The following is a 26,996-nucleotide window of genomic DNA, read 5'->3' on the forward strand; positions in this document are numbered from 1 at the left end:
TTCTCAGAATGGCTGTTTCAAAGCTTCAAAGACCTGGGTTTGATTCTGCAAGGAGATGCCCTGTGCGTGGAGCTGACATATTCTCCTACGGATCTGTCTAGGGTTTTCTGGGGTGCTCTGGTTTATTCCTACAGTCCAAAGACTGGTGAACTGGCCTTCCTTCTGCATGTGTGAGTGTGAGGGCCCTCAGATGGACAGCCCCCAGTGCAGATTACAGCCCCAACAGCATCCTGTCCACCGGGTTAGGTTCTGGTGACAATCTTACATCTTTATAAGCATGTAAAAAAAAAAGTGTGTGGTGCTTAGCGCCTTCGTCAGCTGCTGGAAAGAATACCCCCCCTACTTGTACAAAATAGAATGAGTATCAATCAATTTTAAGAACCTTATGAAACATGAGATTTTCCTCTTCTTCAATGATAAGCCATATACTAAGAGTTTTATTATATCATTTGGTTGGTATTTTGTAGAATCTTTAATGGCTGAATGACCAGACACCTGAGGGCTTAACTTTTAGGAGACTAAATTACCACCCAGACACATATAAAATCCCCAAATCTGGAGATACTGCTCAGAAAATGTAAAACTAGTAAACTGATTTCAAAGATCTCTGTGAAAGTTTTTATTTAATAAATGTTGCTAAGGAACCCAGATGAAGCACTTAAGATGTCAAATTAACTTCAAAACACTTTAAAGCACAAAAAGTTTTGTTTTATAAACTTGTACAATATTTTTATTTCACAGATGGGTGTACTCAACAATTTCCCTGTATTTTTTAGAAGACATACAACCTATAAAACACTTGAAAGTTTGTTTTTCATTGAAAATACAAACAAAACAGGAATACCATAACTGTGGCTTGTTAGGATGATGCATTCCTTAGAAAGAAACACTAACATTCTGGTTGACTGTTGAGACTTTTTGCAAGTGAATATCAAACTAAAAGCAATATGGAAAGCAACAATCATATAGAATTCATTCATTTGTCGGTTAAAGCATTTTCACACACTTAAGTACTGCATGTTTTGCACAGGTATCCCACATTTGTAAAAACCATCAGCTATTCTTAAGATGCTTCTTGCTTTTAACATTTACATATCATACTTCCCAAAAACAATAGACAGGCATAATGGAAGTAATGTGAAATTTTTGTTTTACAAGTAAAATGACTAATGTAAAATCACTTTTAGACGTAGATCTAAAAACACCATGCTGAGCTTGTGGCAAAATGTCACAAAAGTGACTAAATTTCCTATTAAAAGTGAGGTTATAGTTTTCAAACTACCCACAGAATACTCTCTGATATTATCTATAATATTTACTGAGCAGCATTAAAAACAGAAAATAAGGATTTCAAAAACAAAACATTGATGTGCTCTTAATGCCTCTCAGTTTACACAACAAGTTCTAGGAAATAAGAAAACAAATTACAAGGAAGTGGTAAACATACTGTAAGTTGTCCAAATACTTTGTGTGGCATAAATTCTGACATTTTTGCCTATGATGTCAGCACTTGAACACTTAATCACAACACAGGTGCTTATATCTTAGAACAGCCTTCAATTTATCACTTTAACAGTGTTTTTACATCTAGGAAAAAAAAAAGTTTATTTCTGTGTTAGAAAACAAACTACGGGTGTTTTTTTTTACAAAACTAAATTATTAAGGGAGGAACACTAAACATAAAGCCCTCAATGCCAAAAATAAAATACTAAGCAAAAGTCTTTAACTCATTTTGTTGATTAAAAAACACCTATGTATCTTGTCTCAGTTAGGACACTGTCCATCTCTATAAAGCAAAAAGAAGGAACATTTAGGGATTACTGGAAGTTTTACTCATAATTACTTATAGCTGGTTTTATTCTTATAATGTAAAAAAAGTATACATTTAATGGAGAGTGCTAATACATTTTCTCAACTGCAGATGAAATATAATCTGAGGCAGATTAGACCCTCCTAGGAGTGCACAGAATGTAATGGTAAAACAAAATTTTAATTAAAGCACAAAGAGCAAATGTATTCTGGTTATAAATGAGTGTGGCTTATTATACGATAAAGTCAAGAATATTGGATTCTTTCCTCAATGAGTTATCCCCCTTGTGACCTTGAGGTACAATACAACAAAAATGCCCGCAAGCTGTACATTAATATTTTGTGGATTTTACATTAATGATCATACAGTCTACAGCAGCTGAATCCCCTGATACACAACAAGTACACTGTACAATAGATACGTTTGCACGTACATCAGCAGGTTGCATTTTCAAATGTAAACCCAGATAACAATACTTAAAAATAAACCTTACAACATTCACCCACAGGGCTTTACATTCAGTGTGGTTAACAGTAACTGGTACATGTCTATTGTGCTCCTTGAAACTTAGAAGTAAAGGACTACAGGCAAGAAAAAAAAACAGCATTCCTTTCTTAGCTAAAGGTGTTGTGTTACTCCCTGGGGATGTTCTCACATTTCTTCAGAAGAGAGTCTGGTGGTCTGGGGTAGTAGCCAACGGTTCTTGGTTTATCAGGAGAAAATCTTGGGAATTTGTAATCCAGAGGAAGATCTTTGGGAAAATAAAAAAAAAGTACAGATTAAATTCTAGGAAATCTGTTGCTCTTGCATCCTCACACTACTTACATGTAAATGACCTGAAATGTTAATGTGGAACTTAAAAGTCTGCACAGTGCATTTTCTGAGTACCAAGGGCCTGATTTCCACATGCTGGTGAAAAGCCTGCTGATGCATCAGACCGGTTTTGTGTCCAGTAAGTTGTTTTTTTAACGTTTCCACATAATTCAATTTCATATTTTGCAATAATGTTCCTGGAACTCGAATTTAACTATATTTATGTTTTGGACTAACTAGAATTAATTGAAATTAATTAATTTGAACTAGTTTTAGTTGAATATTTGTGTATTTTTACCTTTTGTGCTTGGGAGCTGCACTTATTACAGTCGTCTTCCACACACCAAACTTTGAAGACAAGTATATTCATTTTTTCATTTTGTTCAGATAAACTAGTTGGGATGTTATTTTCAGGTCTGCTTTACATTGTTTTTATAAAACAGTTGTAACCTGTTGTAAAAGCAGCTTTAACCCAGGGAGTATACAGTATGTTGAAGTAATAAAAGTCAAAGTATAAAAACACAAAAATACAGTGATTCAAAGTGTTAGTTACAGTAGTCATTTTCAGAGAACAATTACTTTGCACTGTTTCTGCTTATAGAACAACAATACAGGCTCACTGTATGTCAACTGGACCAATACTTTTCAAGATTCTCTTATTTTCTACCATATCAAGAAAATTCCCAGGAATTTACATGATATATTATTTGACAACCTTTAAAAAACCCATTTACATTGCTAGACATTTTGCTAAAAAAAAGAACAAGAGAGCCTTACCCAAGGTCACAAGCAACAGTTCCACACCCAGACTACTAACCCACTGCCTGTCCAATACAGAATATTCCCAATATAGAAGTCCAGGGCCCATTCTATTAAGGTTAAGTGAGTTTAGAAAGTCAGTTTATCTAAATAATTTTTTAAAAGAAGTACCAGAAAGTCTAAATGTTTTCATGTATTCTTGCGTTGTGGACAACACATGTATCCAAAAGTAAAATTTCACATTTAGCTTGGGTAAAACAGGAAACACCTGTATCTAGAATTCTGGTTCTTTTCAAAAGTTCAAATTTCCGTTTATCAAGTAAACCTGTCTATGAGCCTTGCCACATACAGTACTGGCCATAATACACAGTTTAGATCTGCAATCAGCATATCAGTGTAAATCCAGACCAACAGAGTTTACTTTGTCACAAGTGGGTTTTACTCTGTTCCAAAAATGTTAAAAAGAACTTCTCATGAAGCTATAGTGAGGTCGAGAATGAAAACCCGCCACTGCTCAGCTACAGGAAAAATCTTTAAGCAAGCAGTTAACTTGTTTGTTATCCCACAGATCTCACGTTACCCTAAAAACATCTTCGCTCTGAACTTTATTGAACAGTCAGCCATAGTAGCACAAACACCGAGCAGCTCCCACAGGGGCTGAATTAGACAATTCCAGATGTCCTGTAATCAGGGCAGCCACGTGACGCACTCACCCATTATAACCCTCCCTCACTATGTGAAGAAACCACTGTCTGTCACACGGGGCAGCATACAAAGTCTCGCTCCATACCTGCGATAGCCTCCACACTGGGAATGGCCATGGTGCTGTAGGTGTTTATGCTGTTGCAACACCATGTGATCTTCTGAGACTCCTCATCTTCTCCCAGGCCTGTATCCACATCGACAAAATACGAGCCCCATTGCTCTGATGCACAGGAAGGTTTCTTCATTCCGGGGCTCTGAAAGACATTCTAGACATTAATAAATTCTGCCTAAAATTAAAATCAATAAGCTGTCGGGTTACCCGTTTGACCGCTCACACAGAATGTTAAAGACGTGTACAGCACATTTTGTACAACTTGTAGGCTTGTAGTGATGATTTTCTTAATAAGCCTCTACTTCAAACCCTCAACTGAAGATGAACCCTTAAATACTTTTGATATACATTTTGTTTTCATTTGTCCTTTTGGTTTAGCTCTTGTATCCTTTTGATTCTTTAGTCCGTTTCAAGTGTGACAAATGGTGAAACTGACAAACCTTTCCAGATCATTTCAACTTCTTTCTACATTTAAAGAAGTTTCTATTTTTAATATTTTTGCAGACTTACATGTCTGTATTGTATATGTAAATGTATCCTGGGAGGTATTAAAATGTAACTTACAGTGGTAAGAAAAACACTTGTGAATCCTTTGGAATTATCTGTATTCCTGCAGTAACTGCTTCTAAAATAAGCTGATCTTTATGTCTGTCATAATAATGGAAAAACACAATCCACACAAATAACACACAAACCTTTTTATGTCTATATTGAACACAATATAGAAATATACATTGCCTTGTGCAAGGCAGCTTCACATGTTTTTAATTTGTGGAAGAGCAGTCCTGGTTTGCAGGACTGCAGTAAATACTGCAGGAATGTTTTTTTAGATGCTTTTACAAGGATAGCCCACGTATGCACAGTGGAATTCATAGTGGGTTATCAGCTTGAAGAGTGTCACAACAAACTATTAACCACTCATTATCCCACCCATGGATAAACGGTTATTATTTCTGAGCTTGATTGCTTATTCACATTACTGTTTCCACAGTATTTTTATTGTTCTGAGAAAAACAAGAAGAAATTTAGAAGCCTTAACATAGAATAAAATTACCCGGGTAGATGAGAATTTGTGTTTTACTTACAGAAAAAAACCCCACAGTAGGTCTCTTACAGTCCTATTCGATAGCCAGAAGGTAAAATCAGCTAATGTACTGATCACAAAGTTCATACAACCTTTAAAGAGAACACATCTGAAAATCATGCAGGACAGTTAGAAGAGTGGAATAATCCTTAATGTGCCTGAGCAATTAAAAGAGTAAAATGTATTGTAAATTAAAAATAATTTACAATACATGACCTAATGCTTTTCAGACAAAATGTGAGAGATTCTTGTGCTTCTGTAACTAGTGTTTAGATAGTATAGTGTTTAGGTTATCTGTTAAGAAAAGATGAGAAAATAGAAGTGATTTTTATAAATCACATTGTTATATACACAGATATAAATTAGAGATTCAACTTAAAGCAATATAGTGAAGGAAAACCCCTCTTTTGCAGCTAACCAATGCAAGAGTGGCACAAACAATGTGACATCTGTTTACAAGAACAAATGTTATATGTGTGTAGATTTCATTGCTGTTTACTTCTTAACTTTCATATACCGTACCTACAGAAAGTCTGCACATGCTTTCCAAAGTAACACATTTGTGGTTTCTAGGTTTTCATTTGTAGTGATGTTTTCAGTTGTTTTTCATGTGGATTTTGTGTGTTATAATGTGTTAATAAAGGTCAAATAAATTCTGATTTAATGTATCCTGATTTCAAACAGTTATGCCACAAAATGTGTTACTCTGGAAAAGGGTATGAAGACCGTCTCTAGACACTGTTAGTATTTGTTCATTTTACCAGGACATTATACAAAAAAGCAGAAGAACAAATTGAGAAGTTGTTTATTTTCAGTGATTGAAATTAAAATCCCCATTTTTCAGGAACATTCATTATATAAAGTACTTCCCAAAAAAAGAATATCCCAGAAATGATTGCTTGTTCATGAATTTTTCCTTAGCAGATTAGTTGAGTTCCTCCACAGGCCAGATTAAATCAAAACCTTAACCCACTTACTCATCATAAATGACAAACCTGTACTTAAAAGTGGTTTGTTTTTAGTATAAAAATATTTATTCTGCTCCCCCCACATAACAGTGTTGCTTGCAATTCACCGGTGGGGTGAAGTTCTAATTTAAATTTGCCCTTTATTTCTTCATTTCTTGTTACCATAATTCCAATGGCATGTTTTTTCTGAGAAGATTTGAGATGAATTGAAAAAACTCCAGTTTTACACAAACAGAAATGTTATATTAATAAATAGCTTCAAAAATGTTTTCTTTATTTTCAACCGATTTTGAAAGGGAAATCTGTTTAGTGTTCAATATGCTACACTGTATTGTCAATTCCCAATGGGGGTATCCATTAAAACAACACAAAGTTACCAGTAAACATAAATGTCTGCCAAACGGTTTCAAGTGCTGTAACCTTTTCTTTGTTCCTTTGCAAGGTCATACCTACACAGAGCACAAGAGAGACGTTTTGGATAGTGTAATATAGGTCAATGGAGTGTACAACAAATTGACCTTAAGAAAGCCTTTGTAGGGGACTAAGTAACTGCTTCAAATTGCAGCCAGGTAAAATTGTTCCCCGACGTGAGTCACAAGCCTCACAGTGGAGCCTCATCTGTGCAAACAAAGCTCCTGGGTTTTGTCAAGCTCAAAAGAGAGACAGCAAAACATCTCACAGCAAAGATGATAGATATCATCCATAAATATTGACATGACAATATGGTACTGTTAGTCTCAGCAGGGAATACAAACACACAATGGGAGACCTACTGTACAGTACTCGGACGAGGTACAGACAAGATGCACAGAAATGTAAAGGACTCCTGAGAAGAGGTTGACTTTGGGTGCCCTGGAGATATAGTGTACAGCTGTGCCTGAAATGCTACAGTGACAGTGTTCTGATTAGGAGCTTTGAATATTTTCAAATTATTTGCTTTTCATGTTGAAAGATAACTGCAAATATGAAATGGTGCATTTCTAACAATAACTGCATGCAGAAAGTAATAGTCACTATTCAGATGTAGACCCCTTTAAATCATGAAGACGGACCAACCCAAGAAAATGGAATAATTCAAAGTGGCTACAGGAGAGGCTTGGTAAAGCTCCCTAAATGTTCACACAGTTTGGAGAGCTTGTTGGGTTGCAGACTTGGCGCGCTTATTGCCTCAATGGGATAAGCAACCAAATGCTAACTTTCTCACGTTGAAATTTGCTTGAGGTGAGTGTGCCCCAGTACATACTACTCACTTCAAATCACTGGGTTCAAACAAAGTATGTTTTTGTTCCAAAATAATCAAATATAAACATGGAATTACACAAAAATCTTATATTGCAATTGTCATTCATGTTAATTTCATGATTGCAAACACAAATTGTTTGACTGTAAAGAAAAAATAAGAGTTTTGACTTTGTGGCCCTCATACTTCTGGAGGGTACTGTAAATGTTAACTGACCCAGAAAAAGGAAACATGAAAAATACATCTGAGAGACTGCGAATAAGATACAGTAGTTCCGTCCTTTTTTTATACTTTCATTTCAGTATTTGGATTTGGCACAATTGTCTCCTTTCATAAAAGGAATAAGCAGACACTTGTAAGTCTTTCAGTGGGGTTTTCAGGGGGACCAAATGAGTCAAACAACTAGTCAATAATTACCAATTCCGCATGGACAAATGTAACTCTGTCTTTATGTGCTATCAGTATTAGTAAATTTGACAACACTAACATTATATATTTATGTAGTTTTTCTTTTTCCACAGAAATGACTTTTTTGTATACTTTTATTTTTGCATTTCCACAGAAATTAAGAACAGACAATTCAGAATGGGATTCTGATTGTAATGTGCAAATTTCATTATTCTATGTATTTTAAGGGGGATGTTAAAGGTGTAGGTCTTGACATAAAAGTGACACGAAATTAAGGTTAAAAATGTCTTTGTGATGTGCATCTTGAATTAATATTTCCAACAGAATTCAGATTAACAGGGAATACAGAGAGTAGCCTTGATTCGGAAAACCTCCGGGGACGTTGCAGAGGAATACATTTCTTTAACACACTACTCTGGCATGAGTCTGTGTTCTTGGTTTTTATTCTTTGTTTCACAGCACACCCTCCCCCCTCTCCACAGAGCTGGGCCACATTTCAAACTGCAGGAAGGATATGTCAGTCACTACAGGATGGACAGATCCTGAAAAACGACTCACTGAGTGATTCTTTGACTTCTTCTGCTAGCAGCTACTCCTTTCTGTAGAACAGCTGACTCATCTCAGGATCAGGCAACACATCCTGTGGACTAGTATCTTCCTTGTCATGATTTATCATGCAAAATAGTTTCTTGTGAGGGCTGCAAATCATACAGGTATCTAGGAATTCAGGATATCTACGATACAATAATTAATTGATCTAATTGCTGTGGTTGTTACGTGTTTAGAGGTCATTAAAATTTTTAAAAAAATCATTTAAGGGTTTACCTGGCAGTTAGTGGGCTCGGACACAGATGATCAAAGGGGGTTTTCTGGTGACTAGCTCTGGTTTATCGTGATATAGAATGAATATTCAACTTTTGGTCACCATGATGTAGTGTAGGAACACAGATTTAGCACTGGGTCATATTATTTTATTCTGGACGCAGGGTATTTCTCCTGCTGGCCTGTCAAGGTAATGCGAAGGAATTTAAGTTACAGGATTAGCTTTCTTGTTTCTGGGTCTGAAGAACATAGGCTTCTGAGATTCACTGTTTTATTTCGTGTAGTTGTGTTATTGTTCATTGTTACTAAATATTTGTCTGTTCACATTTGCCTCTGATATATTACACTTTTGCCAGAGCTCTGCCAGAGAATAAGGAAAGCATGTGCTAGAATTCACATGCCTCAAATTATACCTACCCATCAGATTTAATTTATTACATTTGCACCAGTTTATACAGCTGGGTGTTTTACTGGAACAGTTCAGATTAAAGTACCTTGTTCAAGGGCATAACTGCAGTGTCTCAGCTGGGATTGGAATCCACAACCTTAACGATTCCTTCCCACATCTGTCCAAGATATACAGTATACAGTAGATTTACACCCGGGGCGGGCTCTCCTAGTCTTTTCGGAGACTGGTCACATTTGCAATTGGTGCTTAATCCTGCCCAGTGCTTCCCAGGAACCTGCCGCTCAGTAACCTTGATGAGCACCACTGCTCGGGCCTCAGTTATTGAGCTGCTCTTAGCCACGCTATGCCCTGTCCTGTGAGTTCTGTTTCATTTGGGTCTTGCCTCCGGGCGATCCTGAGCAGTCCTGCTTCTGTCTGCAGTCCAGTCCTGCTTCCCTGGCGGTCTGCGCAGTCCTGTTCCTGTTTTCCAGCCTGGTCCTGCTTCCTGTTCCCTGGTTATCTAGTCCAGTCCTGCATGTCTGCGCAGTCACCCGCCTGCATCGCTCCAGCTGCCCCTGTCCATTCTTCCAGGTCTGTCCTGGAATCCTCCATCAGCCCTCGCCTTGGCGGCTTCGGGTGTTTTCATCAGACCTTTTCCTTTCAGCTACATTATTGCCTCTTTCCAATAAACCAGCTTGTTTCATGCATATGGATCCTTTCATGACTATCTTCCACCTGGCTGCAGCTTAACATAGACAATAACATCTCGCTTTTGGAAAAAAAAAGCTTTTTCATTTGTTTCTTCCCTTAGTGTTAGCTTTTGAACCTACACCTATTATTTTCATTTGGCTACAATATAAAAGATCACGGAAGTACAGGTGACGACCTGTAAACTAACATGTAAACTACTACAATAGGTGCTTTGCCGTACTCACTCAGAAAGCTCTGGGTTTGTATAAGAGTACAGGCGGAAGAGCTGCTGAAAGGAAACAGCTGTTAGAAAAGACTTACTTCATACTTTCCCTTCTTTTCCAAAGGCTCAGCTTCTGCGTCCTTACAGTTCGTGTCACTTTTTTGGACTCCTTCACCTTCCATCTCTTCCAAAATCATAACTGTTTCCCATTTTCCATAGCAACTAGCTGGGAAAATATCAGAGCGCATGCTGTCTCCAAAATACACCACCTGCAGGACGACAGACAAAAGACTTTAAGTGAAAATGAGTCGACAAGAATCCCCTTACTGTGTGTTTGCAATGGAATCAGTAGAGAGATAAGAGACAGATAAGATCACTTTATTGGCCATATACAATTTCTTGCATTAGGAATTTGTCTTTTTGCATACCCCAGCTAGCTCTCTATGAGACACAGACACACAGACAGGAAGAGAAGCTTGGGGTCAGAGCGCAGGGTCAGCCATTATACAGCCCCCTGCAGCAGTTGGAGTTAAGGGCCTTGCTCAGGGGCCCAATGGAGTAGGATTCCTCTGTCGGTCACGGGATTTGAACTGGCAACCTTCAGGCCACAGGCACAGATCCTTAGCCACAGTGCCACTGCTCTGCCCCTAGTGTTTTAAATCATTCTGTTATTTATTAGCGTAGCAAACACACTATCCAAGCAATAGTATTTACATTAACTACAGGTACAAAAGGAAACAACAGATATGATTTATAAGTAAGAGCGAGAACAATAAAGGATAGTACAATAATTCTTGTATAGAAACTTGTATAGAACCAAAATGAGAAATACATTTAGTAGCAAAAATCTTTACAATTGCGAGCTTGTACGGATAGTACAGCTTCAAAGCAGTCATGAAGGCACCCGGTAGTTGTTTCTAGTGAATAAGTGCAAAAAATCAATTATGTTATGACACACATTTGGTGGAATACAATGTAACGGTTAGTAAAGCATGTTGTTGAGAGCTGAGTGTACACAGGCGCTGTCTAAATACTGTAGATGTGTCTTGAGGAGGTGCGTGGGGGGGGGTTACAGTCCGAGCAGGAAGGGCAAGAGGAAGCAGAGGGAGCCATAAGAGACTAAAGATGGGCAGGAGCCGAGTGGCTGAGGTAGTGAGTGGAGGGACTGGGGTACTGGTGTAATATAAGAAAACTGAAGAGGAAAAACACATTGTGAGGTGCAGAGTTATAGAAGGATACCAGTGACAGGGAGTCTGGCCAAGTGCAAGTGTATATCCAGGATATGCAATATATATGCAATATCCTGGATCTAAGAAGCAAGGGCTTGAGTACAGGATTTTTTTTTAGCATGAATACACGCTCATTAACCCATTATATAGCATTGCAATGGTATAGTAAATTTACCTATTCCTTTGTGCTTAAAAATCATTGTGTCTTTTGTTTCACTGTAAGCTAAATGGCTATATTTTTAAACGCTGTCTATATTTTTGGCTATTATGAACATTCTAACTACTCCTTGACATTTTGAAAATGATTATTATTGTTTGTAAGTGCGGGGTGCTGACCATCACTTTGTATGAACTGTTCTTCCAACTATAATTTCTCTAACCACTTAGGCATCTGAGTTTAGAAGATTATAGTTCTAAACTAAAACAAAATATGCAACATTTCAAAATTTTCAAATGTCACATGTAACAATCTATTGTTCTGGTTTGGAAACCCACAATAAATATGATCACATAAAACAAGGTCTGCTATACAGTTTACATGAATTACACTGTTCATCTGTGTCATATGGCCAGGGCAATTCCCTAAATGAAAAACACAATAACATAAGAAAGGTTACATATGTGAGGAGGCCATTTGGCCCACTTGTTGTTAGAAGCCAACTGATCCAAGATCTCATTTCCTAAAACGAAGCCACAGCACTGACTTTAAAATCATGGTTGGGTAGCTCTTTCCAGACACCCATAAAACTGTGTATAAATGTGCTTCTTGTTCTCAGGAGGCAGTTTAACATTCAGTTTGATGACTTTTGACACCTTGTAAACTAAATTGTCTCTTATATTGTGTTATACCAGAGAACAAAAACAAAAAAAGTACACATAAAAAGCCAGATTTGCTTTTAGATGTCAGACCAAAATGGAAAATAAACCCTGGTCCAGATAAGCACAGACTGAGCAGAATGATAAGAAACCTGTTCCTTTCAGATTCATGAGTTTTTCAACTCAGTAGATTAAAAATGAAAAAAGAAATATGTCGATTATTAATGTTTACAATTATATGAACTCTGCTTCACTTTTTTCTTAACAAAAAACACATTTAAAAAAAGCAAGACATTTTAAAACTAGATGCCATCCACTTAAAAATGACACAAAAACGCAAGCCAACGTGTTTTCTGCATTGCCACGAAATGTTTTATCCTTGCGGGAGCAAAACCTAGTATTTATCAAATCACAATAACTAATTCTTTCAACCGGGCACCCGCCCTTTAATTAAAAAGCAAAAGTTACTGCACACGCTCCTGCAAACTGAGCTTTTTTGTGCTGGAGAGGTACATTTGAAAGCCCTCTCTGAACTTTCCCACGTGGAATTCCGGGGGTGGGGGACGGCACGTTGCTGTAAAGCAGAATGAACGCTCACAGGAAGCCATGTGTTTCTGCCAGTAGGCGGGTCTGGAATTCCATCCCTTGGCCTTTAAAAGCTGCTTCTCGGTAACAAACCTTTCCAAGTGTGTGATGAAGTGCAGAGGCTTTCTAGCATTGCTGTTACTTTTAAATATAAAAACGAAATAGCAACCGATGGAATTATTTAACAATTTCCTGCTTCCAGAGAATTGTTCGGCTCATTTCCATAAAGGAGGAAAGCAACGGTTTCAACACTTCTCGACGTCTCTAGTTCTTAAGTTTCATAACCTTTTACCAGAACCAGAATTAAGACTGATTGGTCTAGTGCGGCTATCAGTGAGCTCTGAGTTCTTAGGTGAGGCAAGGGAAAACAGTGCATGATTTATGCAATCTTAAGACATGAATATCTAAAGAACAAATAATTAAAACAAGAAAAATGCATAAAAAGATATTAAGACTCAGAATGGGAGATAGTGCTAAATGACAGTGACAGTGCACACCTGCCGAAGGTGACACAGCCAAATCACTGTGTCTCTTAACTTTTACCTAGTTCCTTTGCAGCCTACGCATGCTGATGCAGCTCCCTATTTGGACAGTGTTAAATGGCAACATGGGGTGTATGATAAGATACTCAGGATAACGCAACACTTCCAGATTTTATTGACTGAAGGAAAGGATTCCTCATTGGAATATTTGTGTGAATGTCGGTTCACACCCCCTGTCTCCATGCAGTCTGATAAACCCACTGGGGGTGTCTGTATGCAGTATAGCTGGCTGCTTCCAGTTCTCAGGCAACTGCCTAGTTTGTCTCTGTGGGATTTAAGTTCCGAGTGGACCCGTGCTCAGCGCTCCGTCATTGGGCTTTACCCCGAGAGTCCCGTTTGCACTGCTCTTGCTTCGCTTTCGTGCCTTGTCTAGCTTGCTGTGTACCAACCCCTCACTTTGTCTCCCGAACAAGTTCCCGGATCCTCTCCTGGCTTGTTTGCTCCACGACCGCCCTGCTACGAACTTCGCCCATCTTACTCTTTGTTTCTGAAAAACTCTTAAGGATTGTGGTGCGTGATCCCACTCTCCAGCTTCCCATAAATCCCCATCACTGCCTCGGCTCATTGCGCACCAGCTGGCACCCGGATTCAGACACCTTCCTTAGATACCGTGCTTCACGCTCTCCCTGAGCCCTGATTCACTACACTCAGAACATTTTTATTAGGCAAGGGAGAGAAGCCCTTTACACCCATTCCTCATCCTGATGCTGAAAATGGTTTCTTATGTGATTAATTGTAATTTCTTAAAATGAGTGAGGAACTGGAGGAACTAGCGGTGTTCTAGTTCCTCCAGTGTCACGGACTCACTCAATGAGTGATTTTTTAAGCAACTAGTGAGAGGCACAGCCTGGCATTTAATAAAAGTAAAATCCTCTTTATTTTCGTTTCTACACATTGAATTACGGCATTCCGATTTATTACTGGAGTATTGTTGAGAGAAGCATGCCGCCACTGCCGGGGTAACAGGCAGTTGTGTTGCTGCTCAAAAGCCATTTAGAGACAAAACAACTGTAGGCATTACTGCAGACTAAGAACAAGAATCTGCAGCTGAGGAAACATGTCTCTTCATGCAACGTTATGGGAAATTCCAAACTTTTAAACTAGTCTACCTGTAAAAATGAAATAAGCTTGACTGCATGACTACCCTGCAATTTCCCTCATGGGATCAATAAAGTATCTATCTATCATCTACCCAATGATTACTTGATTACATGTTACATGTTATTTATGTGATGTTATTACATGTTACTGTTATTGCTATTGATTACATGTTACATGTTATTTATGTTATGTTATTACATGTTACTGTTATTACTATTGTGTTACTGTCTATTGTCTTATCTTCTGTCCTATTTATATAATGCACCTGAGTGACTAATGAGAAACACTTTTCATTATACTATGCACCTGTGTAAGTTTAATGACAATAAAGTTGAATTGAGACCTAAATTCCTTTTTTAATAGAGGGAATGCTGGCTGAATTTAACCGCAGATTCTTATCATCAGTCTTGTGCGAATGCATAAGCTTATTTTGCGTCTAAATGGTCTTTGAGCCAGACACCCGCAACACAAACTGACACAGGCAGCTCACCTAAACAGCTGCTCCTTTACACTCGGTCATCCTCGCACAGCCGTGTTCCAGTCATGACCTTTAAGATGGGTGCACTTTTGCTCGGCCCCTGCCTGGATTCAACCACTGCCGAGAATATACTTACAGCAAATACAGCATCACTCCCTAGCCTCCACTCCATCCAAATACTGACATAGCTTCCTGTTCTCCTTAAATTAGTCTTGCAGAATCACCAATCTACCCTTGACACTATCACTATCTGCCGCGGCCGGCAGAGGAATCCTACTTTGTTGGGCCCCTGAGCAAGGCCCTTAACCCCAACTGCTCCAGGGGCGCTGTATAAATGGCTGACCCTGTGCTCTGACCCCAAGCTTCTCTCTCCCCGTCTGTGTGTCTCACGGAGAGCAAGCTGGGGTATGCGAAAAACACAATTTCCTAATGCAAGAAATTGTATATGGCCAATAAAGTGATCTTATCTTATCATGTGTTCTAACATGGAGCATAACATCCTGGCTGTGGCTAGAAGCTTGATCAGGGAAGACTGTATCCTTGACATCAGGCAGGCGACACACTATGAATCTCCCTATGACTCAAACACACTCTAATAATTGACACCCCCACTATCACTATCTCCTGTTTACTGAGAGCTCCCGGATGCTCTGGGGCCTGTCAGTCCTCCTGTTTTCCCCACACTGTAAGTACCCAGTCTCCCGTAAGGCCTGGAAGTGTTTGCAGAGATTTGATCTGGGAATGCTGACCCTCTACAGTGTGGACGCCCATCCATGAAGCTGAAGCCTACGGTCACCCAGATACCTCTCCCCCCTAAAGCCTCCTGCCCTCTCCTTGTGGTATGTACAGTACATACCCTACAGACCATGCCAGCACGTTCCTGCTAAATTTGCAAACCTTGCAAACCTGCTAAATTAGTTTTATAGGAGAGGTCAGCAAGCTGGGCCTGAAGCCCATGAACTTTGGACAGAAAGTCAAAACCTGCAGATTGCTATCTACAGTAGAACTCAATCATTCTACCAACAATGCCCACACACTGCTGTTTCCTTTCACCTTTTTAATAATTACCCTTTGGAATGGAGTCCAACCGTCCAAAACATGAGTAATCGAGTTTTAATATATCTTAATTTATTTTTACATTAAATGTTTAATTGATGACATTGGAAAAAAAATAGCATACAGTATATGATGAAAGCAGAAACAAATCCTGTATTTAAAAGAGAAAGTTCTGGAAAATACAGTCCTTATTAGGAGCTTGATTATAAAGGGATATCACACTTCCTGGTGCTAGAAGAGAAAATTCTAACAATCATTAGTTTACCACTAATGCAGAAAATGAGACACTTATTTCCACCAGAGAGCCTTACATTGAATTCATCTGAAGAGGCTATTGAGTAATAGCAAGCAGGAAAGATATTCCAAACTTAAAAGACAATATACAGTATGACTGCTGCAGAGATTTGAACTACCATGCAGGGACATGTGCTTCTCTTTAAAAGACAGTTCTCTAGTCTTCATGTTGGTTTAGGCCTACTGACTCCAAATGCCAATACCAAAAGGAAGAGCAAAGGTTTAGTCCAACACTGCATATTCATAGCTCTTTTATATGCACAGCCAATTCAACAGGAAACATCTGACCAATAAAAACATACCTGCAGCCAATTTTCCCAATACTTTTACTCACCTGAAATGACCTGTGAAAAGTGCTATAATTTTAAGACGGTACAACATATAAGCACAGAAATATTCTAAAGTAAAAGTTTTTTCAGAAATTCTAAAATAAAAGGTTTTTGCTTCATATTCAGTTTTCCATCTCAAATCCAAATTGCTTGAGTATACAACAAAAATAGCAATTTTGACTTCACTGTCCAGATACCTATCTATATATACTATTATATATAATAGCACCTTATATATATATACATTATACACATACTGTAATATACATTATATAAATTCTACATATACAGTATATACTATTTTAATTCCGAAATGACTTCGACACATTTGATCGAAGCAAGCTTAAATAACAGAATCTAAACCTAATCATAAAATAAGTCAAAAGTGAACATTAGTTAAAATAAAATAATAATCATAAAACATAAAAACATAAATTGACTAAAAACAACAAAGCAGAAATGGGAAGAAAGTATTTCATACACAGATGGTGATTGTATTATAGCTTCATGTTATAAAAAACAACTTTGTAACTTATGCAGTCAAAACCAAAGCCTTTAATAAATCCAAGAATGCTGCACTGAGCTTGACTGCTTCTCTCTTCCACCACAATCGCTTCTCACTGCCTTTATGTCTGGATATACTGTAGACACAGCAGGAAGCTGCCCCCCAGAGGAACAAGTCAGAGAAAGCACATTCTCCCCAGCCCCCTTCAAGCTGATCTCTGCTCTGATCCCTGGCTCACTGCTGTAGTGTACGCTACTCTGAGCACTCCATGATGTCCAAGACATGTGATCTTATTTGTGTGCTTCTTTCACAATTACTGCTGATGCACCCCTTGTCCAAACATACTGAGTACATGAAGAAAACAGAAGACAGTCTGTTCCGAGAACAGAGAAAGTCTGAACAGAGAAATTTGTTCCCCACTCTCTGTGGCCCCTTAAAAGCCCCTCACATCATTGAAAATCACCAAAACAATCCCAGACATCTTTTCTCCACCATCAACAGACTGCTCAAGCCAAACTGCCCTACCACATTACCTGCCTCATCACAACTTTGCAACACATTCTTAGATTTCTTTAGTTCTAAGATTGACAACATCCGGCATCACATTCTCTCCACTACGGATATAATTTCCATACCTCCTCCCTCCTCATCCAACTTCTCTGGTTCGCGTCTCTCCAGCTTCTCTCTTCTTGACTCAGCATCCCTAAACAAACTAGTTACGCGCATGAAATCCACCAGATCTATTTTAGATCCCATTCCCACCACTTTATTCCAGTCCTGTTTCTCTTCTCTCTGTCCCATTGTCCTCAATATAATACATGAATCCTTGAGCACCGGCATTGTACCAATGGTCCTCAAAACTGCTGCTATTACCCCCGTGCCAAAGAAGCCTAACATGGCTCTCGACAATCTTAACAACTTTCGCCCCATCTCCAACTTACCCTTTCTCTCTAAACTTCTAGAATGTGCTGTCACACTTCAGTTACATAACCACCTCATGACAAACAACCTTTTCGAACCCCTCCAATCTGGCTTCCGTCAACTTCACAGCACAGAAACCGCCCTAGTCAAAGTCACCAACGATCTCCTAATAGCTTCTGATTCTGGTTCTCTTTCCATACTCATCCTTCTTGATCTCAGTGCTGCCTTTGACACTGTTGACCATAACATCTTACTTTCTCGTCTCGAGACTGTGTTTGGAGTCTCTGACACTGCCCTCAAATGGTTTAAGTCTTACCTCACTGATCGCTGTCACTTTGTCTCTCTCAATGGGTACAGGTCTGAAATTGGTCTTGTCAAGTCTGGTGTCCCCCAGGGCTCAATACTGGGCCCCTTGCTCTTCAGCATTTACATGTTCCCACTTGGTCAGCTTTTAAGATCACATGGCCTCAGCTTTCATTTTTATGCTGACGATACTCAAATATACAGTACATCCATACCAAACCCGACACTGATGTGGCTGTCTCTATTCTATCTAATTGCATCTCTAACATAAAAATTTGGATGACTCAAAACTTCCTTCATCTTAACTGTGACAAGACTGAAGTCATGCTTATTGGTACCCCCCATCAACTTCGTAAAGCCAGTCCTGTAACCCTGTCTGTAGATGGCTCTGTACTTGAGCTTCAATCAAAATTGAAAAACCTTGGGGTTATATTCGATTCTGGCTTAACATTCGACCCACATGTACAGCATACTGTCAAAACATCTTTTTTTCACCTTAGAAATATTGCAAGACTACGCCCTATGCTATCATTAACTGTGGCTGAAAAGCTGATCAACATATTTGTATTCTCTCGATTGACTACTGCAATGCTCTACTCCCTGGGGTATCTAAATCTACTCTGAACAAGCTGCAGTATGTCCAAAATTCAGCAGCCAGAATCCTGACCAGGTCTAGTGCAAGTGTTCACATTACTCCTATCCTGGAGTCCTTGCACTGGCTTCCGGTCAAATTCCGCATAGACTTTAAAATCCTCATGCTCACCTATAAGGCTTTACATGGCTTGGCACCTCAATACCTGTCTGAACTTTTATCGCCCTACTCCCCACCTCGCAACCTCCGCTCTTCAAATTCTGCCCTCCTTACTGTCCCCCAAGCCCGTCTACATTGTATGGGCTACAGGGCCTTCTCCTGCTATGCCCCCAAGCTCTGGAACTCTTTGCCCAAGGATATTAGAGAGTCACCTTCTCTAAACTCCTTCAAATCCAGACTCAAAACTTTCTTCTTCAGAAAAGCCTTTACTTAACTGGTTCCATTCTTCACCCCTCTGCTCTTCTTAATACCACCTTCCACGGTCTCCTCTATTGTTATTGTTGTATTGTTGTTATAATTGTGTCCTATCTTGTGAAATCTTCTTATTTATTGTTGTAGTCTTCTTATTTATTGTTATTGTCATCCTGTAAAGTGCTTTGAGAAGCCACCTTTAAAGGCGCTATATAAAATAAAGTTTATTATTATTATTATTATTATTATTATTGGTAAGAGAGAAGAAAAGTAGCAATATAAAAAGTCTAGATACACACTCTATACTCTAAAATATATTTAATTTAACAAACTTACTGTTACAGTAACAAACACATTCATCAGGACTTAACATATTCTAACGTATGCATCCAGTTACAGAAGTTCCCCAACCATTCACATTCTATGTGAAAAGAGACATACCCTTTGCTTGGAATTATACTGTAGAAGGAGACTGTCATATCTAATTGGAATTTTTAACTTGAAAAGCTTTAAATTTTTGACTTAAAGCTTCTTTTTCTAAAAGCGATGGACTTTTTTTGCCTGCCCGCTTTCTCAACAAACCACAACATTTACACTATATTTCTGCACTGACTAACATAGAGGACAGTTTTTTTTAAACCAGTGCAATAGTGGTTACACAAATTCATTTCACATTTTTTTCCCACTTCAGATTACTCCCACTTTCGGATATTAAAACAGAGAACGTGGCATGAGCTAATAATGACAACATGTGACAAGCATCCAGCAAAGTTTTTTTTTTTACATTCATACCTAACATCATCTTAAAAGAATGACCTAAATGTCTCAATCAGTATTGATACTCGCTTGTTGTGCAGCTTGATCGACGAATCTGCAGAACTGTCAGAAATGATAAGACAAATGACTCAAAGCCACTGGTGTTGTGTGGAGTGAAGACATCCAGGGTATCACTCTTGTCCCTCAAAAGCATGACCCATAGGACTTGCTGGGCAACTGGGTTGCGGTACTGAGGTATTTGGCTTTTGTAATCGGTGCTAACTTTCATATAGGATACTGTAAAGCTCAAAGCTAAGTTTCAAATGACAAAGGCTGGGCATGTTGGGATGAGTCTGTTCCTTGCTCTTCTCTGAGGGGAAAAAGCATTTAAAAGGCAAACCGTGTTAAATTACTGGCGACTGCAAATTTAGGAAAGAACATCCCTGAGGACAATATAGATTTTAATAGCACTGCTGTCGAGAAGGTGACAGCTGTGGGAATGACGCAGCACACTTTGTTGGGTACAGTCAAATATAACACAGACCACAGGCCTTAACATTATGAGAATAAAGCGATGGACTGTGAGTTATCCTGATCCAGATGGGACAAAGCCCTGCGTTTGTAACCTTATGTTTTTATGAAACAGAGAAGTTGGAATATTCTGTTGTAGTACCAAGAAATAATATGCCCTGCTTCTCAAAATTATATGAATACGCAGTTCTTGATGTGAAAAGACTGTTTAAATATTGTTGTGGTACAGTTAACCTTTAAAAGTCTTATCATCTCTGTTTATTTAAGACGATGCTGATCATTTTGAGGATTTCAACATGAAGTTCACTTTTTACCATAATAAACAAGGACAATGGACTAAACAGAAACTATCCTACAAAGCCCAGGAGCTGACATATGGAAAAATATTTACATCTTGACTTTGTTGCCACCAAGAGATAAGTAAGGCGTGTGCATGACAAATCATTTTCTGGCCACAACATGATAAATCATGTGAAAAAAGCAGTTGTCCTATGGCTACAACAGAAATATCTGAAGCTTATGCCCTGAGACACAAACCACAAAGGAACACGATTAATTCCATCTGGACACAGCCTCTTCAAACTTTGTACAAATCCATGACAAAGCTCACACATTTTTAACTTGTGAAGAAAATACATTTTCTGGTGCTGCTTTTTTTTTGTGCTGTATTCACAATAAATGCAATTACTGTACGTTTTGGAATAAAACACTGACAGTATGAATGGTTCCATTTACTGAGACTGTATATCTAGCCACACCTTTCCACTTGATCCTCCAGCACAAGACAGTCCAATCCTTGTCCTAAAGGGACAGCCTGTCTGTAGGTTTGCAGAAGGTCCTAGAGTAGTACAGCAGTGGCACCCGAAGAGCTTAGAAAAGCTGTTGAATTGGTCCAGTTCAGACAGTAATGAGTTGATTCACAAGCTGTCACCTGGACTGAAAAAGTGTTGGCACACTGGCCCTTCGAGATCAGGATTGAAGACTCCTGGTCTAGCACGGCGGTTCCCAATTTTGGTCCTGGCAGAGCTCTGAAACACCAGTGCAAAGTGACTTCACTTCACTGATTCACAGATCTGCCTGCTTGCCTGTTTAGAGTTTTATTTAACTGGTTTCGTTGGTCAGTCCTGCATCAAACATCCCCTACTTCAACGGTTACTTTCTTCCAACGACTTCAGCATACAGGACTTTACACAGACTTCTCTCAATTTGCTTGCTGTTACATTTAATTCTTCTGCAGAGATCTAATCGGTTATATTTCAGGCCATGCAGCTTTTTCTGAAACTTAGAAACTGGCACAGGGCCAAGAGTTAAACGAAAATTGACAAATAGAAACTATAATCGATTGGCCTGTGATTAAGAATTTGACAGAAGAGGCAGTGTTTCTCCAGGACGAGGCTAAGAACAACTCCTCTTCATTTATGACAGAGTTTAGACAACAGTACTGGAATTTTGAGTTGGTTTTGTTTACAACTGTGGTTTGCCACAGGCAGTTCATTTTTTTTTAGTGCTGGAATGGTATTAAAAAACAAACACAAATGCTTAACTCCCCCTGGAGTTCCTAAGTAGGATTTTCTGTAGGTTCTGTTTAAATAGACAGAGGGTTAATCCCTTTGCTAACCTAAAGCAACATTTAAACAGTTTTACTTGATTGGTATGATTTTTTTTTCTTTTACCTTTAGACTGCAGATACCTTTACAATTGTTGTTTCTCTATTTTTCTATTTTTGGCTTCTAAACTATTGGTCTCAAAACACCAGACCAGGTCTCAAACAAAAGACCAAACTCAGATACAGTACAAAAGGAGACAGCTGTACTTAATTTGTCTGATGTAAACTACCGATTCCAATCCCAATAACCCTATAGATCTGGGACTACAAATTATTATCATGACAAAGTTTCCAACACCATTGACCTATAGTACAACCCTTCTACCTTGACTCATTTTCTATCACAGTCCTTAAAATGATGTCCCAAAAGTAAAAGAGATTAGCTTTACAGCTGTGTAGTTCCACTCTAATGCAGAGAATGAGACTAGATAATTATCTTTACAGTAGATATCCAAATCCTGGTCAAGCACAAAAATAAGTAGTTTTCAGGGGTGTTTGTTTATATGGGCATTGCAGGGGTAATATTTACATTTCATAACTGAATAGCCAATAGTAGCTACTGTATATATACAGTACTAATCTATTGGCAACATAAGCAAAACGAATGAGATAATTGTGTCAAGGTTATGGTATTCTGATCCATTGAGCACAAATCGATGATGTCACGGCCAAGATAATACTTAGGAGTAAGCTGTACAGTAAGCTCATGTTTTATTTATGAGTAACACTTAACAAATGATTGACAACCACCTTCGGAAAGAAAGATAGTTGTTGCCTGTTGTCGCTAAAAAAACCCAACTAAAACATGCCTAACTTATTTCATTCACATTCAAACTAAAAACTAAGAGAACTAAAAACATTACAGCTGAAAGCCAACTCAAGAGAGTTCACTGAAGCTTGTTGAAGTGCAGGCCAGCTCTGCTTTTCATGTAGCATTTTTAGACATGTCAGCAAACACTGACTGCATTCACTGGCTAAGAAAATATGTGGATAGCAAATTTCCCTAGGTGCCCTTTAAGTGATGTCTTTATTTACAGGCCCTTAAGCTGCTGTGTGGATTCTGTGCTTCATCACACAATCCAACAGCCAGCCAACAGCCTAAAGTCTGAGTCTACAGTACGTCTGCCAGATACAGAAAAATTAAAGTGCTCTTTATCTTTGCCATCTCTGCACCCCTTCAGCATTTCTCTTCTCTTATGCCAAGGATAACCGGTGTGCAGAAATTCAGAGCAGCATACATACAATACAGAACATACTATGCTACATATTAGAGAATACCCCTAATCATAGGTCGCTCCATATTCAGCAACGATTACAGCTACAATATTTAGCGGTATCAGTTCCACTAGATGAACGTGTCTATGGAGATATGGGACCACTTAGCCAACAGTAGTTAGTGCAGCTCACGGTGAGATGTGGACAGTGGACGAGCAGTTTTTTTTTGTTAACTTTAGCTGTGCTTCCAAGCAGGTGCTTTCTGTCTGGTAGTCACTGCACTGGAAACCCTTGAGGGTGTCAGAACTGCAACACCAACCTGGACTGCACAGCACACTGCTGACACTGTATTTGAGCCTAAATGATAAAGTTGGATTTTTACAAGGAACTATCATTTAACTTTACTATCATATAACATTGCTAACTGTGTATGAAAAAAAAACATTCATCAGGGTGGTGTAGTAGCATGGAGGTTAGCACTGTTAACTTCTGAGCTCTTGGGCGCTAGGCTGAACCATGGACCTGGCATTAGAGCCCATGAGAAAAAGCCCTCGCAGATGTGTATATACAGTAGTTCACAAAGGTGTAATTCATCACAGTGTTGCGAGTGTGAATGTCTCCTGAGCCACACGAACCACGAGTAGCACTCTTCCATAATTAGTACAGCATAGAGAGCAAATACTACTGTTGTAGAATGTCTTAGTCTTTATGTTTTTAAATACTGAACACCTTTAACTAGTTACCCTTTCTACGCTGCATTTGTCTGATGCTTTTAATGAAACAGGGCCCTTTAGTGTAAATGTGGAGTTAGGTCTCTCAATCCTTTTCTTTGTTTGCAAAAGAACAAGTGAATGTTAATCTCAAAAGTAGAAAGAAGAAAGACAACATTTCGACTGTTGAGCCTTCAGTCTTCTGTGCTTTACATGCCTGCCAGCTGAAGAAGGCAGAGGTGCTCAACTGTAGTGTTCTTTCTTTCGACTTTTCAGTTCAGGTCAGTTTATTGTCATACGCACAACGAAATGCTTATTTGCATGTATGCTCCGATACAGAGATATTAAGGAAACACCAAAAAGCTAAACACAGAACAGTGGCAGCAGCAACAACAAGTTAAATAACACACAGCTAAGAAAAAAACCATCAGTGTGAGCTGAAGTTAATTTCAGCGTGGAATTTAAATTTAAAAAGGAATTAACCTTTAAATTCCTTTGCAAGCCAGTGTACGCCGGTGCAGCTCCCCCTTTGAATTGGAATCTCTGTTTATTCAACACACGTCTTTTAATATCAAGGGTATGTACAGTATCACTTCTATATTTTGGATTGCATTTCAATACCTGAGTATTGAAAGTGCCTGCTTTTAACAAAAAAGAAAGATTTTCTTTCATGTATTTTTGTTGTTTTGTTATAAAGTTATGGTAAGGTATGAAATAGTTGACTGTTGCCTATTATCTATTTTACTCTTGACTGAGGGGCAACACCGAACCCTAAATCTGCTCCAGGCTGGAGTCAGCTTGAGAGAGAGCTCCAGGAGAACCCATGAGCACAGGGAGGAAGGCGGGACTACAACATGGATGGAGACGCCAGTCTATCGCAGGGCTTAAACGGCACATTTAGGGTCACCTGTTAATCAAGCCAATGCGACTTTGGAGAAGGAAACCGGCAGAAGAAGTGAAAACACAGGCGAACGCAGGGGACCATTCAAACTCCACATTTCCACAAAGTGCTACAGTGTGGAATTGAACCCAGGACGGACAGTGGGGCTGCAGGGCTACCCTCCACTCTACCGTGTCACCCAACAAGATTTAATACACACAGACCTACTTCGCCTCAAACACACTGATGAGTCAATAAAAAGGTCAGCTAAATTTGGCATTACTTTATGGAGATATACAAAGTGCATTTTGCCAACTAATGAAATGAAATAAACTCTCCAGCCAATGAAAAATGCACCACATCAAAAGGCACACTTCTAAAAAGCAGTGAGGAACAAATGTTTGGCTTTTCACTATGAGCCACAGATTTGGGGGATAACTGTCAGATGAAAAATAGTCTTTTGTTCTGTACCTTTGGCTCCGATTTTCCTGTTATTGTCTTCAGCAGTTCATGGAGATGAGGCCAGTTCCCTTGCGAGTACCAGCCGGGCTTGTCCAGCACTGGAAGGCCCTCACTGTCCTCCTCGTCATCCACTGCCACCAGAAAACAAAGAAGGTAAAACAAAGACAAATGGAGGGGCTGCATTTGTAAAACAATTAATCTAAAAAATATCACGTACTCCAGTGAAAACCAATAAATATCTTTAAATCATTTTAAGTTATTTAACTTTAAATAACTTATAAAGTTAAAAACTAGACTAAACCACAATCTGTGTATGTGCTCATTTGTTCCTAAACTAGTCTTCAAAGCAGTATTTAAAATGACTATTACATATTTTAGTGATAAATCTATTTATTTTTCTTTATAAGCAAGAAAAAGGTTATGAATTGTACTGTCATTCATACAGTATTCCCATAAATTTGATGTCTGCCCCTGTAGTAAGTCGCTATATCCATGTCATTACCTAAGAGGTTCTATAAGTAATACTATTTTTTTTCCTTGAAATTGTAATATATATGGGAATGAAAAAAGCAATAACCTGAACAGAGTCAATTTCAGTTGTACACAGAAGCAATGGACCCTTCGCTTCAGTGTCTGACATCTTTCCCTTAGTACAGGCTCGATGAAGTTCATTTTGGGGTTATGTATATAATACATATTTTAGCAGAAAAAGAAAAAAAAACATATGGCAGCAGTTGTTGTGATGTAGAACTTTTTTAGAAACTGGAATGGGAAGTATGCAGTTACTCAGAGTGCATGGCCAAGCTGTTTACAGAAAGGAGTCATGGTATGATACCACTGGAATGTATGAAGGGTTACAGTCGAGAGGAGAGCATTCAGCCCCTGCAGTTGTTTTTTTTATCATTAAACTATCCCAAAATCTTTTTCAGTCCATCCCTCAGGACCTCGAGTGTCAGTCTGGCAACTCCCCCTCTAACCTCTACTCATTTTTTAATCACATTAGAGTGAAAGGAACAGAATGCTTTAAAAAACCCCAAAAGAAATTAAAATTAACACTGAATCCTGTGCATTCATTTTCACTTTGATTCATCACGTTTTTTCCAGACTTTCTACTAATATAGATGTTAACATGCAGGTGATGGCAGAGAAATGAATTTCTTTTTTTCCACTGCCAGGGAGGTCTGTCTTGTACCTGCATGCACCAAAACTTATTGGATTTCATCTGGTTACTATTTTCAGACTTTATTTTGCTACACATGTGCAGTACCTGAGAATTTGTTCTCGTCCTTCCCCTGCTTGATTCCTAGCAATTGGTTTGTCTGGATTATTTTTTCAAATTCTATCTCCCACAATACCAAAGTATAGCACTTATTATTCTACTACAACAGCTCTTTGACTCATAACTTAAAGATCTGTATTGCATTAATTCTTTCAGGATCTCCTGGGATATTTATTTCGGAGATACTCCCCTTTGGAAACTGTGATTGTTCTGCTTCAGCTATATCTGTATTTCACTGCTGAGACCACATTCCCTTAGTCTTACACCCCTGCTATCCCTTCTTCCGTAGTCACTGCAGAGTCATCTCAAATTTCACAGACTGTAAATAGTATTGCATTTTATTTTTAAGAACTTAAGTAACCCTTTTTTTGTC

At 38.7% G+C, this 26,996-nt stretch overlaps 1 protein-coding gene across 1 annotated transcript in view; it reads right to left on the bottom strand.

Annotated features, from left to right (window-relative positions):
• Nucleotides 1–605: 605 nt before the first annotated feature.
• nt5dc1 (5'-nucleotidase domain containing 1) overlaps nucleotides 606–26,996 on the bottom strand; it is a 105,200-nt gene continuing 78,809 nt past the window's right edge. The window contains exons 9-12 of the mRNA XM_088934863.1: nucleotides 25,354–25,475; nucleotides 10,121–10,291; nucleotides 4,173–4,341; nucleotides 606–2,561 (exon numbers count right to left, since the gene is read on the bottom strand). Coding sequence (XP_088790989.1) covers nucleotides 2,443–2,561; nucleotides 4,173–4,341; nucleotides 10,121–10,291; nucleotides 25,354–25,475 — 581 coding nt within the window. The 3' untranslated portion in view covers nucleotides 606–2,442. The remainder of the gene's footprint in view (nucleotides 2,562–4,172; nucleotides 4,342–10,120; nucleotides 10,292–25,353; nucleotides 25,476–26,996) is intronic.

Source organism: Atractosteus spatula, chromosome 2 (assembly GCF_055471065.1).
Source record: "Atractosteus spatula isolate fAtrSpa1 chromosome 2, fAtrSpa1.hap1, whole genome shotgun sequence".
In the NCBI taxonomy this organism is placed as follows: domain Eukaryota; kingdom Metazoa; phylum Chordata; class Actinopteri; order Semionotiformes; family Lepisosteidae; genus Atractosteus; species Atractosteus spatula.